Source organism: Colobus angolensis, unplaced genomic scaffold, assembly GCF_000951035.1.
Source record: "Colobus angolensis palliatus isolate OR3802 unplaced genomic scaffold, Cang.pa_1.0 Scaffold226, whole genome shotgun sequence".
Classification (NCBI taxonomy): Eukaryota; Metazoa; Chordata; class Mammalia; order Primates; family Cercopithecidae; genus Colobus; species Colobus angolensis.
Window position 1 is genome coordinate 4,164,941 of NW_012115444.1, and position 15,547 is coordinate 4,180,487.

Consider the following 15,547-nt stretch of genomic DNA (forward strand, 5'->3'; position numbering starts at 1 on the left):
CTTACGAACCTGATGAATAAAACCATTATCTCTGGGTGACCCTGGTGACAACGCTGGGCAAGGTGAGAGGAGACAGCGAGCGCTGTGTTTGAGAGCAATGTTACTGGTTCTCTGAGAGCGAGACCGTGGGCTCGTAGTGACACTGTGGGTTCCTGAGTTGTCTGGGAGTACAGGGACGGCAGCCTCGAGTCTGTCCAGCTACAATCACTTTGTAAGGCCTTCGGTGGGATGCGGACAGAAGGCTCCCAGTGCAAAGGGCGTGCCACGAAAACCACCAGCCAGAAACCTGCGCTGCGACAGGTGCGCTCCGCCGCCAAATCTTTCCCTGCGGCCCCTCCCACTCCCGTTCCAGGCCCGCCCACATCCCTGTCCCGGCTTTAAGTCCGGCACCGCCGCCCTCTCCCCGCCCCGCCGCGCTGGAGCCTGGGGTCTCGGCAACTTCCGGCGGCGGGAGCGGCGGGGCCCGAGGCGTGCCCACTGCGCGTGCGCGTCGGCCGTGCTCCTCCTGCGCCCCCGGCCCCTGCGACTGGGACTTGGTACAGCCGGGCGGTTGGCGTCCTCCGCGGCTCCAGCCAGGGGCGGGCTTTTCAAATCTTCCTTTGACAGAGTGGCGACGGCCCGGACAGTTCGCGCTGGAGATGGAGGGGCCGAGTCTGAGGGGTCCTGCGCTCGGCCTGGCGGGGCTTCCCACCCAGCAGGTGAGTTGCGGGAGGGACCCTGCCGCGGAAGGAGAGGGAACTGGAGTTCTATTCCTCGCGTCTTCGCTTTGTGGAGTCGTCGGGAAAGCCTCTCCCCCGCTCCTCTGTTTCAGCGGTGGCCACAAACAAAGGGAGGGACTAGGAGACTGCATTCTTGCGGCTCTAAAGGACCTGGACATCGGCACCGCCGGATTTCTCAGAGAGGGAGCTGAGGTCCGGAGTGGGAAGGCGGGGCCGGGGTCCCAGCGCGCGTTTGCTGGTCCACTTGTCTGCCGCCCTCTCTAGGCTTTAGACGCCTGTCTTTTTGCAACTGTAGGTGATGCCGGGGAAATGGGAGCCGCTTGATTCCCAAGAAACCCAGCGAGGCCAGTGGAAGACAGTTGGCTTATTACAGATTTAATGGGAAGCACAGTAATGAAGCGATGTCTACACACAACACAGAACTGGTTGGGGTTGGGGGGGGGTTCGGAGTGGAGTAGAGGCAAACTGCAACCTCTGCACTTTAGAGAAAAGTTGAAGGTTTGATAGTGGGTTCTTTCTCAGATCATTAGAAAGGAAAAAGAGAGTACACATTAAATTGGATAGAAGTTTGATGTTTGCTTTTGTGCCATGTAAAGTGTGTTAGAAACCTTTTTATTTTGCTTTTTACTAGACCAACATTATTTCTTGGCAGCATCAGTTATTAAAATGTTACCACTTTTCACTCTTAACCATAACTTTAGGGTCTTAAAAGAAAACTCTGATGTCTTTAAGCTGGATCTTCACTTCTATTTTAATCTCTACCTTCTTTTGCCTACTTCAGAAGTAGGTTAAGCCATATGAAATTGCCAGTTTTGTAGGTCAACATTGGTAAAATATTTGCAATTTCATTCATATGGAGGCACCTGATATCTTTGTTTAAAAATCTAGAATTTCCGGCCGGGCGCGGTGGCTCAAGCCTGTAATCCCAGCACTTTGGGAGGCCGAGACGGGCGGATCACGAGGTCAGGAGATCGAGACCATCCTGGCTAACACGGTGAAACCCCGTCTCTACTAAAAATACAAAAAATTAGCCGGGCGAGGTGGCCGGCGCCTGTGGTCCCAGCTACTCGGGAGGCTGAGGCAGGAGAATGGCGTGAACCCGGGAGGCGGAGGTTGCAGTGAGCTGAGATCCAGCCACTGCACTCCAGCCTGGGCGACAGGGCAAGACTCCGTCTCAAAAAAAAAAAAAAAAAAAATCTAGAATTTCCTTAGCAGACACAAAATTGTTAGGAAGTTTTCACTAAGACTGTGAAAAATAAAGCAAGACATTAAGATTCATTATGCAAAAGAAGTCCAGTGTCTTTGTCAGTAATTTTTATGCTGTTTTATGTCAGCATTTTCAAAAATTTCAAAGATTTTGATGTACTTTTTTTCGATCCTGTCCTGTTATATACTTTGGCTGTCCTGATTGCTAACAAAATCTTAATTTATAGTGAATTGGCATTCTATTGAGATTCTTGTATGTATCATATAGGTGTAGGTGTAGGTGTAGCTGTCCAGGTGTATTTATTGAGCTTCAGGCTGCAGGCATAGGAATGGTACAGAAGCGACAAGAGGATAAAATCATGAAGGAAGTTTAGCTGCAAGGAATGAAAATAAATGTTTAAATATACATAAAGGCTTGGTTATTTACATGTGGGAAGGTACAATACTTAATTTTTTAGGCAGGACAAAATCGAAATGATTGAAATGCAGAATCTTCAGTTTAGATTTGGAGAAAAAACACAAAATAGTAGTAGGTTTCAACCTAACAGGAATATTGAGGGTCAGTCAGATAATTTTATACTTGACTAACACTGAATTTTTATTTGGTATTTCCTTTGATACATGAATGAAGCTGCCATGTTATCGAGATAAGGCCAAAGATTTTGAGGTGGTCACACACTAGCCAAACACCTCTACTGAAACCCTGGAATCCTCTGCGACTCCTCACAGCATAGAGTATTGGCTTTGGAGTCAGATTCAGGTCAAACCAAACTCTTCTTGTTGTGCAACCTTAAATAAGTTGTATCTGTTTTCTAAGTTTCAGTTTCCACAGTTGTAGATTGGGTTTGCTGCCTATCCCAGACAGCTGGTGGAAATCAAGAACATCTCTAAAGTACTTATCACAGCACCTAGCACTCAGGATGTGCTTGAGAGATGACTATTGTTATTATCCTTCGTCCTATTCAGCTGAGTGGTTCGGGCAGTCCCCTACCTTTTCTTACAAATGTTTAAGCTTTTGGAATCTTAATAAAAATAAAATTCGAAAGGTAATACTATCTCATTGCAGGAAAGTCAACATAGCAACATGAATTTACGAATTCTCTCTCTAGTTCCATTCCCCAGAATGGCCGCTGTTAACAATTTCCAGACTTTTTTCTGTACATAAACAATTCTTAAAATCCACACAGTTTCTTTTAGCAAAATGAGAACGGACTGTATTTACTCTTTTCTTCTTCTTCACCTTGGTCTTTTGGTTAGCATGGCTTAACTATATCCATTAGGTGAATGGTAGTTTCTATCTTGATTACTGCAGTTGTCTTACCAGGAGTTCAACTTCAGGTTTTTTAAGTCAGTTTTTAATACCAACAGTAAAGCCATTTTTTTTGCACTTCCTTCATACTAGGCTAGCTCTGAAAAAAAACCTAGTAGGTTTCTGTTTCCTACTTAATCTAAATTTCCGTTTTTAAGGTATCCTCCTATTTCATTCATAGCCTTGTCCATATATTTTTATCAGCCTAACTTGTTAAAGTACTTACAGGGTCAGGACAGTGACACAGGCTTCTGTTTGACTTGATTAGAGGCAAGCCCTTATTCAGAAAATTGGAAAAGAAATAAGGGGATGATGGCCTTACCTCATTCTCTGCTCTTTCTGGAGACTGGCATTCAAACACTCCTAAAAGGAATGGTTACAGAGAGACTAGCTTTTGTCTTTGGTCCTAATCAGCCTTGACTCTACCTGGTCGAGCCATTAGGGCTGAGGGAGCAACACTGATGATTTTCCACTCCGTACTCATCCTCTTTGAGGTCAATAAACGTCACTATTGAATGCCCAGTCGGTGCCCTTATTACATGATCATTATTCTTACTGGGGATAGCACTAGACATCAACCCTTACCCTAGATGCACTGTGTACCCTTAGTAACTAAAGACAGCTCTAAAGGGTTTCAGTCCATAAACCCTTCCTTGCTAGAGCTAGCATTGCTTAACCAGAGAGGCTTTTTCTGCATGTAAAGTATAGATGTGTACTAAAAGAAGTTGCATGGGAAATACAAAACTGGCTAAAACCAGTAGCCTAAAAAAAAAAAACTCAGAATACATTGAAAACCGTATATACACTTAACAATTCATCCTGCTTATGTTAGCCTTCTGGGATCCACTTAACTCAGATTTGCCTGAGACCTGCCTCAGCGAGGGAGGTAAGATTATAGTTTACTATGTATGTTAATTTGTCTGGATTATGGGTCAGTAAACTATTTCTATAAAGGGCAAGCAGTAAATATTTTCAGCTTCGCAGGCCACTCAGTCTCTGTTGAAGTCGCTCAGCTCTGCCCTTGTAGCTTAAAGGAGCCATAGACAATATGAATGAATGTGTCTGTGGTCCAGTATAACTTTATTTACAAAATCAGGTCCCAGCCAGGCCATAGTTTTCTGACCCTTGCTCTAAAGAAAAAAAATCTTCATAGTAGTATCTGTTAGATACACCTCATTTCCTTAATAAATAGTACTTTAATCTTCCATCATCTTCAAACTTTTTAAATGTACTTTTGTTTAAAATCCTGGCTACATTTTCTTTCTCTACAATTTCCCAAGTTTCTGTAGTTTTATGGAGTCTTCATCGTAAGTGATGGTGAGAAGATACTCTTTATTTATGGGACAGAAACCCAAACTGATTCGTTAATGTGGCTGTAGCCACCTGCTGGTTCTTTAAGGTTGTTGCAACTTTCAAGATTGCTGTGGAATTTCAGATAGTCCAGCTGTGCTTCTCTACCCTGGCTGACCATTGAATCACCGGAAGAACTGTAAAAAAAAAAAAAAAAGGCTCAAGCCCCACCTCCAGAGATCCTGCTTGGCCTGGGGTAGGTCACAGGTTTAGGTACTTTTATAAGGCCCTTGCTCTCTGCCTCAGATGATTTGAATATGCAGCCAGCTTTGAGAACCACTGTGCTAGTTCAACTGCCTGTTTCATTGCAGCATTTAAAACCAAAATTGAATTTAGTGGCACCAGATGGTATTTGTTTATATTTGAGTTGTGGGGTAAAACTATTCATCCCAGCTTTAGGTTGCTCCCTATGTGTACTCCCCAATATAGTCAGTCTGCCAGAGTTTATTTCTATAGACATATGGGTCACATAGATAATTCTTATAATTAATTGCTAATTACATTAAAGAAGAATTTACTTTGGGGCTGGTTAACTCATAAAAAGATGAAATGGAGTTGTTGAAATTCAGTCATGTGCAGCGAAGGAAAACCAGCGAATGACTACATTTATATAGTACACCAGTTTTGAGTTACGACACTAGATGAGAAGGTTTTTATGTGGTGATTACATGATGTAATTACAGGAGGTAATTAAACAGATCTGTTTTCTGTGTGTAAATAGTACAGTTGATTGATTTGGATAGTCAAGTTAAATCATCTGCAGTTTGTCTTTTGAGGTAGTCTTCAAAGACTGTTAGCTCTCCTAACTTTCATCTTTTCTTTTTGAAAAGGTTGTCTAGACCTTTTGTTATTAGATTTCATTTACATTTTTAAATTTACATTTTGATCCAATCAGAAAGTAAATTATAGTCTTTATTTTGTTTACCATAGAAACTAGGGTGGTCACTTTAAGAAATAGACATACTAGAAACATCATTACATGTTTATGATACAATATAGAGTACCTTTGATTTATAATTTTTATAAAGTCATTGTGAATTAAATCAGAACTGTACATTCAGTTTGTAGAATTTTAATGTTGCATGTGAAACTTGTATGTAGAATCAGGCCATTAAAAGATAATTATATGGAATAAAAGACTTTCAGAAATAAACTATTTAGTAGTTTCATGGTGAACCCTAAAACTAAAATAAATGGTATGTCCAGAATTATATTATAAAGCTCTGTTCTGGATAGCTAAGGCTTCTGACATTTTCTATGTACAATGCTTTCGCTCTCTTGCTTCTGAGATTGTATTTACACTGCCTACTATTACAAATAGCCTGTTTCCTCCCTGCTACTAAACGTTGGCTCCTTTACTCAGTATCTGCTTTTTCAGAATGTTTTTCTTGGTTAATTCACTGTCATCAACCACATTGCCATCTCTTAATACAATTTATATAATATATATGTGTGATATATTGTTCACGTTAGTTATTGTATGTTTTCTAAGGCTGCTATAACAAATGACCAAGACTGAGTGACTGAAAACAAGAAAACTTTATTCTCAAACTTATGGAGGCCAGATGTCTGAAATCAAGGAATTGGCAGGGTCACGCTCCTCTGAAGGCCCTAGGAAAGAATTCTTTTCTTGCCTTTTCCAGCTTCTGATTACTGCCATCAATCCTTGGTATTTTTTTGACTTATAGACGTATTAGTCTCTGTCTTCATATGTCATTCTCTCTGTATGTGACTGTGTCTTCATGCGACCTTTCTTTAAGGACACTAGTCATTAGATTTAGGACCTACTCTAATCCAGTATGTCCTCATCTTACCTAATTACATCTGCAAAACCCTCTATCCAAATAAGGCTACATTCTGAGGCACTGGGTGGACATAAAGTTTGGAGAGACACTATTAAACTTCATATAGTTATAAGAACACATAATGTTTGTCACCTTTGTTTATGTTCTGTTTATTCAGTTTCTTTAGATTGTAAAGATTTTGTAATGAAGAAAGAAGTTAAGAATTGCAAAGAGCACTTTAAAATAGCTATTTTTATACTACATATATTTATATTAAAACTTTGTTGGTTTCTCAAGATGGTATACAATTATGATATCTAGTACATTTTGCATCTATTATGGGTTAAAATGTAATTTTGGATCTTTGCTATGTTTTAAAGATGCATTTTTATTTTTTTTAGGACTGCAGCATTCAAGAAAAAATAGACTTAGAAATTCGAATGCGAGAAGGAATATGGAAACTCCTTTCTCTGAGCACTCAGAAAGATCAGGTTTTACATGCAGTTAAGAATCTCATGGTGTGCAATGCTCGAATAATGGCCTATACATCGGAGCTACAGAAATTGGAAGAACAGATTGCAAATCAGACTGGAAGATGGTTAGTAACATAGTTTACCTGTGACTTTTAATGTACTTAAATATGTAAATTTAAAACACAGTATAATTTAAGCTTAAGTACACATGTCACATCACCAAACTGTTTAAAAAAGCAAATACACTGAAGTAGTAGGTTCGTCATAAACAGTTTGCCGATAGTGCTCAGAGTGAACTTAGCAGCTTTTATTGGGCTATTGTGTTCAATATGTAGTTATAAAATGAAAATTATTCAGAAGCAATGACTGAGGGAGCATTTTAAGAAGAAAGGACCAATATTGATGGAAATGTAGAGTAAGAAAATTAATTTCTTAGAAATATGCTAACAAAAAGGTACTAGCTGTGAGACATGGAAACTCAAGTATAGAAACTGAGATGAGTGAGCAGCAAAATTATGAAGAGATAAAACCTTATGAATGGAAAGGAACTTCTTGATATGGTGAATGTAAGTCTCAGGCAAAAAACCTCAAGGACATTCATGCAACAAGTGATGAAAGCTAATGAGAGTTAAGATTTGCTAAGTATTAATAACTTCTGGTCATGTGTTCTATCATCTCATGCTGCTCTTTTAGATAGATCAATGGTTTGTATATGAAATTTATATCCTATCTTATTTACAATGCCAAATCTTACTTGAACCTAAAAATTGGTTCAATTTAGTGGCTGGATTTTGGTGTATTTTAAATAAAAACAGTCTTACATTCCCCTTTGTTGATTTACAGCTCTGACACAAGGGAAGAATTTCTTGTTAGACAATAGTGATTGTTGAGCTGAGCATAGCATCATTAAATTCTTGAAAAGTAAGTTAAAAACACCAGTCAGAGTCTTGAGATTTCTGTAAAAATAAAATTTTGATGAGAATGTGATGTAAAAGAGACCTGGATACAAAGTATCCAACCTTATTAGCTGTATTGCCATGGGATAGCCTTTTTTTTTTTTTAAGACGGAGTCCCACTCTTGTCGCCCAGACTGGAGTGCAGTGGTGCGATCTCGGCTCACCACAACCTCCGCCTGCCTCAAGGCGATTCTCCTGCCTCAGCCTCCTGAGTAGCGGGGACTAAAGGCGTGTGCCACAACACCTGGTTAATTTTTTTTGTATTTTTAGTAGAGATGGGGTTTCACCATGTTAGCCAGGATGGTTTCAATCTCCTGACCTCGATTTACCTGCCTTGGCCTCCCAAAGTGATGGGATTACAGGCATGAGCCACTGTGCCCTGCTGGGATAGCTATTTTAATCTCCTTGTGCCTCTCGGTTCCTTCCTTACAATGGGCATGATAATATTTACATTTTGAAAATTGAGATTTTATATGTTCCAAAACCTAATGTAATTTACATTACATTAGGCCTTTTACATACTTAGTACTTACATACCTAAGCCTTTTACATACTTAGTACTCAACAAATGTCAGTTTTCATTGCTGTGTGCCCCCAGCATCATACAATGAAATCGTTCCATTATCATAATGTAGGAAAATATTTTTCAGATAGACATACATTGATTTAAGTCAGCGCTTCTCAAAGTTGGTAACATGTAGCACTGAGAGTACATGATGCAAAGTCATAGAATAAATATAGCATGTCTTCTTAGAGCATGGATTTTTAAGATTAAGCATGAGAAGTTTAGAATAGTGGAGTATTTTGAGGTTCTGCTTTCTTATACCTGGGGATATATGTTCCCTTTCAGCCTTTGTATTAGGATATTTTGTCGAGAAGGGAAGTTTCAGTGGAAAAGTTTGAGAAGCCCTGATTTTAGAAAGTATGGGACTAAACATTATATTATATCATCTATCACAATATCTGGAATATTATTTTTGGGACCATATCTGCCTCCATATTTAATGCTCTTTAAGTATTAATGAGTTATGAATTGACCATTTCTTAAATTTGACAGTGTGGCTTTTCTGAAGTTGCTGATTTATGAAAAAATATTAAATAAGCCTAATGCCTGTTCAATCTATATAGCAGTGATGGGGAAAAATTAGGACCCTTAACTGGAAATGTGTTTGATTTTCAGTTTCTTTACTAATTATCTGTGATCAATGAAAATATCTTTGTCACTATACACACACATATATATTTGTTCATCATTCATGTATAAACGGTGTTTCTCTTAATATTGCTGGAGTTTAAAAAAAATCTTGTATATTCTATATGTATTCTTTGTTTATTGCTTCATTTTGTATATGAAGATATAACCTGAGGTCACTGATCAGATGTAACTAGAAATTATACTTGCTTTGTTATCACAAAAATGACTTGAAGATTAATGATTTAGTTCCTTGAAGAAAGTTATGTAAATTATGCAGATATTTACTGAATATCTACTACTTGCAGAACACTTATTAAGCACTGTGCTAGGGTATCTATATTAAAAAAAAAGAGTTTGTCAAAATATGGCAATATTGTATATTCAGCAAATATTTTGCCTTTAGAGATTCAGCAGTCTGTTCCTTAGTTTGGTTAGTCCTTAAGGTGGAAAAATGCTCAATTTTATATTGCTGCTAGAGTTAAAATAAATAGCATTGTAATGAGAACACTAGTCTACCTTCTCTAAATTTTATGATAAACTGTCAAAAAATAAGTATAGATACTAAATCTAGACTTTTTCAAAGAAGAATCAAGTAATTGTGAAGTGGTGGAATTGAGGAATATCTAATAGAACAATTGGGTTTGGATCTTCTAGATTGTGAAGGATGGATAGAATCCAGGTAGGTGAGCAGGAGGAAGGCAGCATTCCAAGAAAAATAGCAAAATAGGCCAGGCGAACTGGCTCACGCCTGTAATCCCAACACTTTGGGAGGCCAAGGTCGTCAGATTGCTTGAGCTTAGGAGTTTGAGATCAGCTTGGGTAACGTGGCAAAAACCTGTCTCTACAAAAAATACAAAAATTAGCCAGGCATGATGGCATGTGCCTGTACTCCCATCTACTCGAGAGGCTGAGGCAGGAGGATTGCTCGAGTGTGGGATATCAAGGCTGGAGTGAGCAGTGAGTACACCACAGCACTCCAGCCAGCTCAAAAGAGTGAGATTCTGTCTCAAAAAGAAATAGCAAAATAAAAATTTATGTTGAAAAATCAGTATGAATTATTCAAGAGCAGTGAAAAGATCTGTTGTGTTGAGTCTGAAGATCAAGGCAAAGATGAAAAGGAAGGAGGAAGCAAGATCCAAGAAAGCCCGGAATGCTAGGAAGTTCTTTGGTATTAATTAACAGCCTTTCCAGGTGCCAGGCATTGTGTAAGATGTTCACAAATATCACATTAAAAATGGAGAAAGATAGTGTATTAGTTCATTTTCACATTGTTAATACAGACATACCCGAGACTGGGCAATTTATAAAGAAAAAGGTTTAATGCACTCATGGTTCCACATGGCTGGGGAGGCCTCACAGTCATGGCAGAAGGCGAAGGAGGAGCAAAGTCACATCTTACATGGCAACAGGCAAGAGAGCGTGTGCAGGGCAATTGGGCCTTTATAAAACCATCAGAACTCGTGAGACTTACTCACTATCATGAGAACAGCACAGGAAAAACCTGCCCCCCAGTGATTCAGTTACCTCCTAATGGTCCCTCCCATGACACATGGGGATTATGGGACCTGCAATTCAAGATGAGATTTGGGTGGGGAGACACCCAAACCGTATCAGATATAAACCTCTTTTAAAGGCTGTAACTCTTTAAGGATACACAGGGCTTTTGTGGCTAGGTCATGAATCCAGGTGACTTAAAAACCTATGTACCTCCATCTCCCACTCCTTCTGAAAAAGAACCTGTACTTTTTTTTTTTACTATTGCGCCAAGCTGCCATGGTGAGCTATTACAGGGCTTTATATATATTTGCTTACCCATGAAAATATCTTTTATGTTATATATACACATGTATATTTCTTCATCATGTAAAAACATTGTTTTTCTTAATTATTGAATTCTGGAATTTTTTTTTTTTTTTTTTTGAGACAGAGTCTCGCTCTGTTGCCCAGGCTGGAGTGCAGTGGCCGGATCTCAGCACACTGCAAGCTCCGCCTCCCGGGTTTATGCCATTCTCCTGCCTCAGCCTCCCGAGTAGCTGGGACTACAGGCGCCCGCCACTGCGCCCGGCTATTTTTTGAATTTTTTTTTTTTTTTTTTTGAGACAGAGTCTCGCTCTGTTGCCCAGGCTGGAGTGCAGTGGCCGGATCTCAGCACACTGCAAGCTCCGCCTCCCGGGTTTATGCCATTCTCCTGCCTCAGCCTCCCGAGTAGCTGGGACTACAGGCGCCCGCCGAGGTGGCGTAGCTTTTTGTATTTTTTAGTAGGGACGGGGTTTCACCGTGTTAGCCAGGATGGAATTTTAAAAAATCTTTAAATTTTTTTTTCCTTTTTTTCTTTCTTTTTTTTTTTTTTTTTTTTTTTTTTTTTTGAGACGGAGTCTCCCTCTGTCGCCCAGGCTGGAGTGCAGTGGCCGGATCTCAGCTCACTGCAAGCTCCGCCTCCTGGGTTTATGCCATTCTCCTGCCTCAGCCTCACGAGTAGCTGGGACTACAGGCGCCCACCACCTCGCCCGGCTAGTTTTTTTGTATTTTTTTAGTAGAGACGGGGTTTCACTGTGTTAGCCAGGATGGTCTTGATCTCCTGACCTCGTGATCCGCCCGTCTCGGCTTCCCAAAGTGCTGGGATTACAGGCTTGAGCCACTGCGCCCGGCCTTCCTTTATCATTTTAAGCAAGGAAGAGGTATGATGAAAACGGGTATTTGGGGAAGGTTATTTGGCAGCAGGGTATTAAAAAAGGTGGTGAGAGTAAATAATTGAATTAACCAGTTTTTAGGGAAAATAAGAATAGGCAGACATAGAAATGATCTTATAAAGAAGTAACCTTTTGTTAGAGAAATGAGGAAATCAAAACTGCGTGTGGGTTTCTTTAGGGCTTTTCTAATAGATCTTCACTCAAGGTGCTCTCTGTACATAACCATTCTGCAAGAACTTTTCAGTTACTTCTCAATCCAATGAAATTATTTAAAAAGTCAAATAATCTTACTTCATTCTAGAGGCTTTTAAAACTGGGGTTCCAGGAAAGAATTAAGTCCTAATGTCCCAAGAAATCCATTGTATACATTGACTTAACTTCTGCATATAGAATAGTGCTACTTTTGTACCACCCTTGGAAAAATTCAATAAATGGTTACTCTGTGCTTTAGATGAGGAACCACAGTTGAGAAATCAGTAATATCATTTGTTGTTTTTTTAAAACCACACAATCCTGAGAATATTGGCAACTGGTGAAATGTTCTATTACCATACTGTTCTAATAATATAACAAAAACTTTGTTCTAAATTGTGTTTGGGTATGAAACACCTAGTACACTGCCTATTCTTTATGCTTGAATAAGCCAAAATACCCAGGCTTCTGTATAGTTCCCAGTGGAGTCAGGATGTAAAAACCTTTCTGGATTGGGTAGGCAGTAGGTCGTTAGGATGAGGTTCATAGGTTGCTTACTGCCTCAATTTAGAAAGTATCATGGCTTGGTTACAGCAGTCTGTTAATTTGCTGGACTTTTGACTAGTAAACTGTCATTGTACCTTTTTTTCTGCATGCTGTGGCTGGATATGGCTACTTAAAAGACGGTTTATTTCAGTCTACTTCTCAAAAAATAGCTATTACTTTCCATTTACTGAAATAGGCATTCCAGAATCTTTGGGGTCTGATCCCAAACTACTTGCACTCTTATCTTTCAATTTCTGCTTTACAAATTTATTGCAGTCAAATGCTTGATCGTATCCCAAAAACAGTTCTTGGATTTTCTTATTTCCAGTGCATTTGCTTACCCTGAAGTACCGTATCTTCCATTCCCACTTGATGAAACCCATTTGTTCTGGGACACCATACCTGCCTCAGAGTTTCCTTGATAATTCTATTCGGAAAGTAATTATTCCTTTATGTCCATGGTAAGGACCCAAACAATGACTATTTACCTCCTTTTTCTTTTAGTACCATCCAAATCGTGAATACCTCACTAGAACATACTACATTCTAATAGAGCTATTTATAATCAACATATCTTTTCATAAATTATAAGCTTCTGGAAACAGGGACAATGATTCTTCTTGTCAGTGAAATAGAGAGGATATCACCACTAATTTCACAGGATTATTGTGAGGATTTGGTGCCTGGAGCTTAGAGGGAACTCATAGCTGAGGCAACTCTTGGTTCTCTCCTTCTTTCTACTTTATATCCCCCAGAATACCAACAGCGCTGTGTACTTACTTAAGAACAATTTAATGTATGCTTCATAAATAAAGTTTTGCCCTGTATCCCTTTAATGTGTATGATGAGCAAATAGGGCTTAGAATTTAATAGGAGTTAATTATATAACAGTTACTCTTTTTTTGTCACCTTCTTTTATGTTCTTAGGTTCTTACTGTCATTTATTGGTCCAAGTGTCTGCTTATCATGTTCCAGATTATCATTTATTCCCAACTATGTTTGCTTTTTAATCAACTTTTTATGTGAAATTTGCATACATAAAAATTATGAGAATAGTACAATCAACATCATGTATATTCTCCTCCTAGGTTGTCCAGTTAATAGTTTGCTATATATATTCACCTTCATCTACTCTACCATTTTTTCTATACACACACACACACATACACATACAAGTGTGTGTATACATGCACACATTTTTCTTTTTTGTTGTTGAACCATTTAAAAATAAGTTGCAGACAACATGGCACACACACCACAATAATTTGGCATGGATCTTTTAAAAATAACATTCTTCTACATAATCAAAATATTATATATAAAATATTAGTAATTCCATAATAATAATCTAATATCCAGTCCATATTCAATTTTACCAAGTTGTCAGAAGAAAACTGTTTATCTTTTTTTTCCCCCAAACCAGAATTCAGTCAAGATCTGTGCAGTACACTTGGTTATATCTCTTCAGTTTCTTTTAATTACTCTGCCTATTTCTGAAAACCTCTTGTCATTTATACTTTGAAGAGTCTCGGCCAGGAATGGTGGCTCATGCCTGTAATCCCAACACTTTGGGAGGCTGAGATAGGAGGATGGCTGTAGCCCAGGAGTTCAAGACCAGCCTGGGCACCATAAGACCTTGTTTCTGCAAAAAAATACAGAAAAATTAGCCAGGAGTGGTGATGTGTGCCTGTGATCTCAGCTACCCAAGAGGCTGAGGCAGGAGGATCACTTGCATCCAGAAGCTTGAGATTGCAGTGAGCGACAATCATGCCACTGCACTCCAGCCTGGGCGTCAGAGCAAGACCCTGTCTCAAAAAAAAAAAAAAAAGAAAGCCTAGTTTTTTTTAGCCTTTAAAATATCCTGCATTCTGCATTTGCCTGGTTGTTTCCTTGAGGTATCGTTGAACCTTTTCTTGTATTCTCTGTTTTTGCCATAGATGGACATTGAGTCTAAAGGCCTTATCAGACTCAAGTTAAACATTTTTTCTAGGTGAGGCTGGGGACCATTATATGCTCCCAGTTGATGCAATATGATACCTGGTCTTACCACCAGCTAATGCTGAGTTTGAACCCTTGCTTTAGATGGCAGTTGCAAGCTTTCTTCTTCATGATAAAATGGTTTTCCCTTTGCAGTTCATAAGTAATCTGTGGGGTGTTGGAACTGGGTGATTATTCTGTTATCCAGTGAGCTTTAACTTAATGAATTTATCATCCATTTATGATTCTTGCCTAAATCAATTATATTTATAATGGGGTTTGTGAAACAGTGATTATCTAATTCTAGTATTCCTTCTACACTTATTGGCTGATATTCTTTTTTTATTATTATTATTATACTTGAATTCTAGGGTACATGTGAACAACGTGCAGGTTTGTTACATATGTATACATGTGCCATGTTGGTGTGCTGCACCCATTAACTCATCATTTACATTGGGTATATCTCCTAATGCTTTCCCTCACCCCTCTCCCCACCCCACAACAGGCCCTGGTGTGTGATGTTCCCCTTCCTGTGTCCAAGTGTTCTCATTGTTCAATTCCCACCTATGAGTGAGAACATATGGTGTTTGGTTTTCTGTTCTTGCGATAGTTTACTGAGAATGATGGTTTCCAGCTACATCCGTGTCCCTACTAAGGACAAGAACTAAGGTGTATATGTGCCACATTTTCTTAGTCCAGTCTGTCATTGATGGACATTTGGATTGGTTCCAAGTCTTTGCTATTGTGAATAGTGCTGCAATAAACATACGTGTGCATATGTCTTTAGAGCAGCATGATTTATAATCCTTTGGGTATATACCCAGTAATTGGATGACTGCATCAAATGGTATTTCTAGTTCTAGATCCTTGAGGAATCACCACACTGTTTTCCACAATGGTTGAACTAGTTTACAGTCCCACCAACAGTGTGAAAGTGTTTCTATTTCTCCACGTCCTCTCCAGCACCTGTTGTTTCCTGACTTTTCAATGATCGCCATTCTAACTGGTGTGAGATGGTATCTCGTTGTGGTTTTGATTTGCATTTCTCTCATGGCTAGTGATGATGAGCATTTTGTCATGTGTCTGTTGGCTGCATAAATGTCTTCTTTTGAGAAGTGTCTGTTCATATCCTTTGCCCACTTTTTGA

General features: G+C 39.3%; 1 protein-coding gene across 1 annotated transcript in view; it reads left to right on the forward strand.

Moving 5' to 3' along the window:
* Window positions 1-439: 439 nt before the first annotated feature.
* Window positions 440-15,547, forward strand: part of RTKN2 (rhotekin 2) — an 80,753-nt gene continuing 65,645 nt past the window's right edge. Inside the window, exons 1-2 of the mRNA XM_011944105.1 lie at window positions 440-698; window positions 6,770-6,966. Of these exons, the coding sequence (XP_011799495.1) occupies window positions 639-698; window positions 6,770-6,966 (257 nt within the window). The 5' untranslated portion in view covers window positions 440-638. The remainder of the gene's footprint in view (window positions 699-6,769; window positions 6,967-15,547) is intronic.